A 10799-nucleotide genomic window follows, 5' to 3' on the forward strand; every position below is an offset into this window, starting at 1 on the left:
AACTTCAATTTCAAATTCAGAACTTAACAGAAACGGACCCAAAGCCCACACTCAAATTCTTAAATACTATCCCAACAAGCCCACAACTTCATCAGCTAATGAAACACTCCTGACTAGCATTTTCTTAAGTTACAAAATACCATCCTTTTGTTTTCAACTCTATGTAGGGCTTTGAATTATACGTTAAGGGAGTCACAGGAGCTGGGTGGTGGTGGCAGGTGCCGAGAGGCAGAGGCTGGCAGATCTCCATGAGTTTGAGGCCAGCCTGGTCTGCAAGTGAGTTCCAAGAGAAAGACTCAGAGGAAACAAGATAATAAACACAAGTAAAACCTGCGATGCGCATCTGATCAATGACTGGAACCAGCTAGCTACAACGCTCTGATCTATAATCTCACACACATTTTTAATGAGGCCTGATAAACTGAAGTAAAATTTAACAGTGGTTTCATATAAAATGTATTTCCAGGTTAATTTTGATTAGTTTAAAACTATTCACGAGGCATGGCGTATGACTGGCTCACACCTGTAATCTCAGCATTTGGAGGGCTGAAAGCAGGAATCGCCATGAGTTCGAACCATCCAGGGTTGCACAGTTAAGCTTCCGGCCACCCCGAGCATGAGACCTAGTCTTGAAAACAAGGGCGCGGGTGGGTGGCAGTGAGATGGCTCAGCGGTGGGAGGGAGCCTGCTGCCAAGCCTGATCTCCACGTGCATACGCACACAGTCAAAATATAACTTCACAAACTTAAATAAGCAGCAAAAAATTATCTTAAATGTTAAAAACCCACATTTCGGTAACTGAAAAAGACATACACTGAGCGTGATTGTCCTTAAAAAAAAAAAAAGATTGTACATCACAAAATCAATTTTGCTGTTTTCAAAAGTAATTGTTTTTCTAAGTAGGTCCTTTTCTTATAATTAGAAGGATTCCAAACAGTAACAATTAAAATTTTTCATGTTTGCCTCGCCATTGAAAATGTAATTGTCCTCATTTTTTCCATAATAAGAAGTGTATCAAAGCTTACAATGTGAGCCTTTCAAATGTAGAAAATGGCCTTTAAAGGAACAGTGCTCCACGATGTCCACGCTAGGTGCACCGCCTAAAACGAACTATATTCATCATGCAAAAGACCACTTCCTAAAAGACCATGGTGGTGCATGCCTTTAATTCCAGCACTCGGGAGGCAGAGGCAGGTGGATCTCTGTGAGTTCAAGGTCAGCCTGGTCTACAAGAGCTAGTTCCAGGACAGGCACCAAAGCTACACAGAAACCTTGTCTTGAAAAAACAAAACAAAAAAGACCACTTCCCGATTAACTGTCAACTACAGAGATATGTCTCATTACCTTCCTCAACTTCCTGCTCTTCTTCGTCCTCTTCTTCTGCTGGACGTCTGTGACTATGGACAGATTTACATATTAAGCTGTGATAAACATTAAGTGGTAGAACAGAAACAGAGAAGAAAGGAACAGAGCAGTGGTTACCACAGATCTCAGGCTAGGCGATAACTGAGAGAGGGAGGGAGAACAAAGTCCGGAAGCTAGCAGAATTTAGTGTTTGGCCCAGATGGCATTTCCTGAGTACATGCTTTGCTACTAATCACTATTAACGGTGTCTTTTGATTTTTGTCTTTTACTATTATTTCATAAACACATTTCTCTTTCTTTCTTACCCTCTGCCCCCATTCCCCTCTCTTTCTAAGGAGATAATCACCCACACCTTAGGCTCTAGTTTGCATTCTCAGTGAAACAGACTTCCAAAAGAACTGTCTGTGACCCTGGCCAGAATTACTAACGTCCACTATACGCCAATGGTAGCTACTCTTACTCTGTAGATATGACTAAAAGCCAAATGCTAAACTTTGAATGAAAAAAAAAATGTGTTCTAGGAATAAAATCTAAGTGTAACTAGGAAGTTAGCCATCGACTCACCTGGCTTCTCCCTAGTCTGTGGGATTATACCGCTTTTATCCTTGATAGGAAGCAAATGAATCAACTCCTTCTCAGGTGCTGTCTGCAGAGTTCTTGGCACTTTTTCATATTTAGATATCACACTCTCATGCTTTCGTTTCTTGATATGAACTGGCTCACTGCAGAAAAAAGTTCGATTTCAGTTTTAAAGGGTCCTCTTCTAGTTAGGCCTCTGTTGCAGTGATAAACACCATGACCAAACACAACCTGAGGAGGAAAGGATCTGTTCCAACTTACAACTGGAGTTCCTTATGAAGGGCAGGAACTTAAGGTAGAAACTGAAGAAGCTATGGAGGAACACTGCTTATTGGCTTGTTCCTCCTGGCTTGGTCAGATTTCCTTATACCAAGACCAAATGCCAAGAGATAGCATTGCCAAAATGGGCTGGGCCCTTCCAACTAACATAAAACAAGAAAATGCCCCCACAAGCCAGCGATTCTCAACCTTGGGTCCGATATCTTTATCAAAACTTTGTCTCTAAAAATATTTACACTATGATTCATGAGAGTGGCAAAATTACACTTACGAAGCAGCAACAAAAACAATTTTATGATTGGGGGTCACTAATAGGTTTTCTGTCCCCCAATAATAATAATAATATTCTGCTGCCTCAGTAAGCCAGATCAAGCTGGATTTAAAAAGTATAACAACAGGCTTATTTGAGCAAAGCAAATCCCAGGTGGGTTCTCCAGTCCCAGAGATCAAGGCTGGAGAAATCGCCCAGAGAACTAAAGCAGGGAGATTATATAGGTTGTAGGCGAGGGTTGATGACATATCCCCCACAAAGTGGGTTTGTACCCCAAATATGGTCAAAAGCTGAAAGCATCAGGCAGGGACTTGGGCAGCGGGCAACCTCAGGGGAGAAAGCTGCAGTGCAGCCAAGAATGTGGGACTGGGCTTTTTGCTGCCTTCCTTTGTTCAGAGACTCTGAGCTGGTGGGTTTGGAGACACAGGCATGGGGCTTGAGGGACCTAGCAGGAGTGAGCTGGAGGTTCCAACTGAACAGCTACCACAACATGAGGAACTGTATTAAAAGGGTTGCGCATTGAACAAGGTTGATGAGAACCACTGCTATAATCCAATCTGATGGAACTGGTCTCAAGCGAAGGTCCCTCTTCTACAGATTACTCTAGTTTGTGTCAGGTTGACAAAAAACAAACTAAAAACTAACTAGCACATGTACCTAAAGGCTATCATCAGAAAATCTACTGTAACCAGGCAAGACAATATGTGCCTAGAATCCAGCAATTATGAGGGCCATCAGTTACAGTCCATCTTGAGCTACGTACAGGTCCTGGGTCTGATGCTCAGAACCACATTTTGTAACACAACAGAGATGTTGAACACCTATATCAAATGAAATATTACCTAGAAGACAGCATCTCTTGTAAGAAAAGATGCTTTTTTGTCCTAAATCTCTCATCAGCTGTAAGTTCATATTCATCCATCATATCTAAAGGAAGGCTTCTTCTTCTCCCTCCTCCTCTTCCCTCTCCATCCTTTTAACTGTTCCACCAAAAGAAAAAAGTATTAAAGTCCTGCATTTTTTTCTATCTCATCACCTCCCCTTCCTCCAGAACTCCCCACGAAAGCATGACTGACACGCTGGGTGACAATTCTTTTCCTTGTGGAGATGCTCTGAACCCAGCAAAGGGTAGCAGCTTAGTATCTGATTCCTGAAATCTGAAGATCAGTGTTTGCCTGTATTCTGAACTGAGAACCCAATGGCTGAGTTCATTAGCACCTTCTCATCTCCCGTGACCTTTGCTTCACTTCAGCGGCCCTCTCCAAAGGACAGGGTCCCCAAGCCTTGATGCTCAATTCTTGGACCACAAACCCATCTGTCCCTTCCAGTATTATTTGGTTACTTCCAATGTATGTTTTACTAACTACACATACAGACCTCTATTTCTTCCAACCACTTGCTGTTCTGAACACTAGTTGCTCTGCTTTTGTTCCCTGGCTTAGATTGCAGGGTTACACTTCCACCATTCTCCTGCTTAACACCTGGGCAACTGTCCTTTCTATATTAAAGTTTACTCATCCCTATAACAAAACCCCAGCCTCGCTCATCACTCTAACTTCCTTCTCTGCTCACTTTCCTGTTCCCTTTATTCATCCCCCTTTCTTCAGTGTGTCTTATATGATATGTATGTGTGTGCATATCTATATATCTCAAGTGCCAAAAACCCCTTTTATAAGTGCAGAAGATTCAACTTTGAACAAGACAACCTTAGTGTTTTCACTAACGAAACTTAAACCTTCCTAACAGCAGTAGACTGATAAATACTACTATGTCAACAGGCACAGAATCAAAACTCCTGTCTACTCTAAAGGACACTGCAGTTCTCATCCCCGGAATATTGGTGTATATTGTTAGCCAACTTCTCTCCCAATGGACTCTCTTTTTCTATCACTGCACTTCTAGCTCCTTCGCCTGCCTCACTCCATCCAAGGACCTACTCTTCTATTTTTAGCAACAAAAGTGAGGCTACAAAGAAACAAAATATCCATCGATTTTCTTCATATCAGACTTAACAGTGTTTGCCTCCATCTTTTTTTATGTTCATCCCATTCTTCTCATGATTTCACTTAGATGCGGAGCTTGCAACAATGATTTTTTTCCCTTTTACTTTTATTAAGGGAACTATTAGCACATTACACTTTTCTCTTCCTTCCTTCTGTCTTCGGTTCTTTCCTTTCTTTCTTCCGTCCTCTCTCTCTCTCCTCTCCTCCTCTCTCTCTTCTCTCTTCTCTCTCTCTCTCGTTTCAAGAAAGGGTTTCTCTGTGTAGCCCTGGCTGAACTGGAACCCCCTCTTAGACCAAGCTGCCTCAAACTCAGAAACCTGTCAGTCTTGGCCTCCTGAATGGCCGGATTAAAGGTGTGTACCACCACCACCTGGCAGCACATTACACTTTTCAAGATGTCAAAACTTCTAAAGTTTTAGATACTTTCTCTAAAAGTATCTAAAATCAACCAACTCATTGTTCCTAGATTGGAGCTGAGTGACCAAACAAGATCACATGGTTACCAGCACAAATCAAAAGAAGAGCCCACATTTCCTGACTTCCAGGCAAATGATCATATATCCCTACAATAATGTTACTGCTGGGTCAAAATATATCAGATTAAGAGATTACGATGGTTATAGAAAAAAAAAAAACAAATAGTTCTTTAAATCAGCTTCAGAAACTGGGCCCGATTCAAAATGGTCACATTCTTTTCCTATTCTGACTATCTGAAGTTCTTGGATAGTTATACAAAATAGCCCAGACAATTAGAGCTGAATTTCAGCCCAAGTCTACCAAGCTGAAAGAAACACCACCAGTTTAGAAAGGTAAATGCCATACTGGGCGGTGGTGGTTAGCACATGCCTATAACCTCAGCACTCAGGAGGCAGAGGCAGGCAGACACTGAGACTTCGAGATCAGCCTGGTCTACGAGCAAGTTCCAGGTCAGCCAGGGCTACTCAGCGAAATCCTGGCTGGAAAAACAAAATAAAGAAAAAAAAAGGAAGTACCTATTGGCAACATGGTGAAGAATGCACGAATGCAAAGCAGTCTTACCTTGGCTCTCAGTGAATGGAAAGGTGACATGTAGCCCAAAATCTATTTACACAGCTACTCGGGGTGTCTCCCAAGTACTACATTTTCAGATCTGCTGTCTAGACCAACTAAAAAGCAAGAAGCGAGCTTTCTCACAGTGCAACATCTTGAATGCTTTCTCATACTGACCTGTGGTAATAAGCATAAAGGAATTCTATCGTTACCTAGACCATGAAGATCTGAACACAGGACGAATGTTACCAGAACACAAGTCACCTCCACGGAGAACACTTCAGTGTAACCAGAGAGAACTAGGGTGAGTGACGGCTCTCATTACCTGGCCATTTGCTCTTTGGGTCCTCCAAGGGCACTGGTTTCTTGGACACGGCATCTTTCACAGCTTGCCTGAGCTTCCTCTGCTCTTTCCGGTACTTCTTGATAGTACTCTGCTGCTTAAATTGCTTATTCTTCAGTTGTTCTCAAAGTTTCACTTTACTAGTCTTTATCAGCTTGCGAAAGCTTGGGACCTGCTTTTTATTCCTCCTCTAGAAAACAACAGAAGGGGCACTGCAACTTAGAAATTTAAATTATTTCTTAAATCAGGTTAAGGAAAATAGCTTACACATTAGGACCAACTTCACAAATGTCTCACAACTGTGGATCCTGTCTAAGAGCTAAAACCAACATAAGGCAGTAGTGAACTCATCCTACAGGATGGCACTAGAGTATCGGTGACTCATGACACGATTTTTCCATTACCTGACTCTACCTGAAATGAAATACATTATGAATCTCTTATCTTGAGGTAAATGGTTATTCGAGGGTAGCTTAACTTGTGCTGTAACACAAACAGAGCAAAATAATGGCTACCTTTAACAATAACAACTGACATTTACTTGGTGTTTTATTAATCCCGAAGCACTCAGACTTCTCAATAGCCTACATAACGATCGTCACATAACAGAGGAAGTGAAGGTTACAGAAATCATGCAACTCGACGAAGACCCCTGATCTAAGGAGGGTAAAACTGAATTATGTGTTTGGATTCCAATTCTCTTGCTGGTAATTGTTTTATAATCCAAATCCCAAGACTCCTTCTAAATTTCCCTCTCTATCTCGGAAATCACCAGCCTTCCTATCTCCTCAAACTTTAAGGGGGTAACGGGTCTTCTCCGGGTCCGGTGACTCATCAAGTAGGTTCAAGAAGTCTGGACTTGCTTCTCATGTGTAGAAAAGGGTTCGAGCGAGTCTGGAAAGACTCTTCAGTCTGACATCCTTCAGATGCAGGGTTCACTGCTGGCCTCACACCTGCTCCCTGAAGCCGTGCTTGGTCACCGTGTGAGAGGAAGCAAAAGCCCAGTAAGGACCCGAAGTAGATGGTGCACAGAACCGCCAGGAGCCCCAACACAGGCCACCGCCCCCTATACCAGAGTGGGAAATCTAAGGTAAAGACAAGCTAGGCGGGGACCCTGTCAACCCGAGGAACCGTAAGTCACGGGGGCCGGGGACCCGAGAGCACTTACCGCCTTCATCCTTGGGCCTGCAAGGAGTACCGCAGACAAGATCAACGGGAAGGGGGAGACGCAGGAGCCGGAGAAAGTAACACACGTGCCCAAAGCGCAGCTTCACTCGAACAGGAAGCCGCTGCCAGCCCCACACCTTTCTGTCACCGGAAACGGGAGGCGGGACTTCCGTCTCCTGGCCGTGGCGCGCGTGCCCCCTGGCGGCTCCGGTTTCGCGTCCATGCGCTCGCAGGCTAACTCGGGTGAGACGTGCTGAGGCGGGGTGGTGCTGTCCTTGGTTGAGCGGATGGCCCAACTGAGGGGAAGGACGGGTTCCTGCCCGGGTTCCTTTAAAGTTCTGGGGAAGACAGAAGACGAAAGCCTTGGCCCTTTCAGTCGCCTGCGTCTCGCGGCTAGGTCTGTTGGCCAGTATTCGCCTTCCCGGTCTTCTAGAGGGCAGAGCGCAGCTTCTTTATTAGGAGCTGGCCTCTCCACAGGGCATGGGATTTTGTTCCGAATGACGATTTCTCACCACCACCCACCAACCAAAAGTCCACGTTTCTTAGTTTAGACGTGGTGACCACGCCTTTAATCTCAGCACTCTGGAGGCAGAGACAGGAGGACCTCTGTTGAGTTTGAGGGATCTATGCCACGTAGACCCTGCCTAAGAAAAGCTCTGTAGTTTTACTGTGGAATCGTTTTGCTTTGAGTTTAACCATTATATGAGAAAGTACTCTATTAGTGAATCTTTCAGAATTAGGTTCTGTAACCTTTTGACAAGACAAAGTTGTCTATTTTAGTAATTATAACCAAATCGTTAATTCTTACAGGAAGATATAGGCTTTGCAAGAATATGATTTTCAAGTACTTCTCTCCCCAAAAACTGACCTGCATTAAAAACCAAGCCCGGCGGTGGTGACACATGCCTTTAATCCCACACTCGGAGGCAGAGGCAGATGGAGACAACCAGGGATATTCAGAGAAACCCTGTCTCAAAATCAACAGAAAAATCCAAAAGCAAAAACAAAACACTGGGCTAGAGAAATGGTTCAATGATTAAGAGTGCTTGCTGCTCTTCCAGGAGACCAGAGTTCTGTTCCCAGCTCCTATGTCCATCTTCACCTCCAGCTCCAGGGGTTCTGATGACCTCTTCTGAACTTCTCAGGCACCCTCCCACCCAGATGTAAAAATTAAAATAAAAATTTTTAAAGAAAACACAAAACTGAAACTTAGGGCTATTAGAGGTGGAAAAAAAAAGATGTTATTTGACTAACCTCCAACCCAAAATGCTTCCGTTTTTCAGTCTCCCAAGGACTGATTGCAGAGTAGAGCCACCATGCCCACAACCTGACACAGTTGGCCTCACAGCACTGAGCTGGTGAGATAAGCCAGAAGAGGCCCAGAGGATGCTGAGGTCGTGAACAGTGGCGTTCGTACAGAGCCTGAAAGGAGACTAGCCCTTTGTGCTTTCCCCCTCACGGACAAACCCTGCCGTCTGGCACTCTTTCCACCTCCCTTCTCACATTCTCCTTGTCCTCCTCCACACCCTGTCTCGGAAAGAGCAGAGCCCTGTCCCCCTGTTAGATGACTTCACCACACAAATTGAAAACATAAGCCTGTGCTCTCACTGAGCGCCCGAATTCCTTCCTGAACATAACCATTAACTCCCACTGCTTCGGTTTGCCTAATTGTTCCAGGGATGAGGCATCCCCATTCCTATTCACAACTAACTCCTTTTCTTTCTCTTCTGTGGACCTTCTTCCCCTCTGCCTTTCCATAATAGTTCCTTTTTGTTAGCCTATCACCTAGAGCTCTTCGCTCTTTATTTGGTTCTAAGATGCTTTCTCCTTTTAATTACTGTTTTGTCTTTCTCTGTCTTAGAAAAATTACCATCCTGCATCTCCACTTCCTCTTCTCTATTATCATAACCAACTCTGTGCTAGATTCTTTAATTTTGATTTAGACTATTTTATATGTATGAGTGTTTTGCCTATGTATGTAGTATGTGCCTGGTACAGAATTTGGTTCAGTCCATAGAATTGGAGTATGGATGGTTGTGAGCCACCAACTGGGTTCTGGGAATTGAACCCTGGCCTTCTGCAAAGCAACAAGTACTCTAGACCATTGCGCTGTTTCTCTAGTACCCCACCCCCTCGTGCTAGCTTTTAAGGATCTGCATCTTATTCTTTGCCCATTTTATACTTAAGTTTATAATCAAGTAAAATCTTTGGGTCATTTTTAGACATGTGTTGCCATGCTAACTCTCTCCTTTCTTGAAATCAATCAGCTTTTTGTTTGAAAGCAAATTTTAAAATGGAAGCTTTGATGATTCTTACTAACTTAATATAAGGAAGCTAAGATGAACTTAATGTAATTGGCTTCATTTGCTTGTTTGTAGCCTTGGCAAGCCTGGAGCAGGCCGGCCTAAAACTCAGAGACTGGCCTGCCTCTGCCTCCTGAGTGCTAGAATTAAAGGTGTGTGCCACCACCACTTGGCTCTAGTCAGCCTCTTGAGATCCTGTCCACTCCAGCTCATCACCCATTCAGCTAACCCATTGTTAAGTCTACTTTGTGCTTGATGTCTTCTAGGCTCCCTCTGAGCTTTTCTGGATACAGGCTGATAGGGATCAATGGACTATGTTAACAGTGTGGCAGGAGCTGTTCCCAGATTCCTGAGTCCTCTGGGAAGGCACATACACCCATCCTGTGTATTCCCCTGTGACATTCCCCTGGAGCTAGTCATAGGAAGGTAACCAAGACGCTCCAAATTCTGACTTTTCTCCTAAATAGTCACAGTGTTGCAGTGTTTCTCTCTTTAGCCTCAATGGGTCTCTTGACTACATTTGCTGCTTTCTCTCCTGCCTTCTCTTTCTCCCATCCCCCAACACTCCCCTTTCTACATTAGAATATGGGCTCCTTGGCTCTCCCAGCTACCTCTTCCCCAGGTCTTCTATTCCTTCCCTCTCAAGCCTCTTCAGTGAAGATGTTCGTTGATATGAATAGTGCAATGCAACGAAGCAACACTATTCATAATAGCCAAGTTATAGAATCAGCCCAGCTAATCATCACTGAATGAATGGATAAAGAAAATGTAGCTGAGCCTGGCAATGGTAGCACATGTCTTTAATCCCAGCATTAGGGAGGCAGAAGCAGGAGGATCTCTGTGAGTTCAAGGCTAGCCTGGTCTACAGAGTAAGTTCCAGAACAGCCAGGACTACACAGAGAAACCCTATCTCAAAAAGGGAGGGAGGGAAGGAGGAAGGAAGGAAGGAAGGAAGGAAGGTAGCTGAGACTAGTGGCACAGATCTATAATCCTATCTACTCAAGAATATCAGGCAGGATTTTCACAAGTTCAAGATTCAGCCTGCACAACTTAAAGAGACTCTTCTCTCAAAGAAAATTTTAAGATTTACTTCTTCACTTATGTATATGTGTATATATGCCTCATGTCTGTGGGTGCTCATGGAGGCCAGAAGAGGATGTTAGATTTCCTGGAGTTAGAGTTACATATGAACCATCAGACTTAAGTTAATTCTATTCCTGTTGAAGAGCAACAAGCACTCTTAACCCCTAAACCATCCTCCAGGCCCATGTCTCAAAAACTTTTAAAGTAAAAAGAGCGCTGGTTATTTTTATACATATATATATATATATTACATATATATTACATATATATAAGACAGTTATATATATATACATTTATATATGTATATATATATGGGGGTTTGGGAGGGTGGGTGTATTTGTCTTAGTTTGGGTTTTTATTGCTGTGAAGAGACACCG

At 43.5% G+C, this 10799-nt stretch overlaps 1 protein-coding gene across 1 annotated transcript in view; it reads right to left on the reverse strand.

Moving 5' to 3' along the window:
* Nucleotides 1-7046, reverse strand: part of Noc3l (NOC3 like DNA replication regulator) — a 36607-nt gene extending 29561 nt beyond the window's left edge. Inside the window, 6 exon segments of the mRNA XM_038322248.1 lie at nt 1345-1397; nt 1930-2087; nt 3337-3434; nt 3437-3474; nt 5852-6059; nt 7038-7046. Of these exon segments, the coding sequence (XP_038178176.1) occupies nt 1345-1397; nt 1930-2087; nt 3337-3434; nt 3437-3474; nt 5852-6059; nt 7038-7046 (564 nt within the window).
* Between the last annotated feature and the right edge of the window lie 3753 nt (nt 7047-10799).

This window comes from Arvicola amphibius, chromosome 1 (genome assembly GCF_903992535.2).
Source record: "Arvicola amphibius chromosome 1, mArvAmp1.2, whole genome shotgun sequence".
Taxonomy (NCBI): domain Eukaryota; kingdom Metazoa; phylum Chordata; class Mammalia; order Rodentia; family Cricetidae; genus Arvicola; species Arvicola amphibius.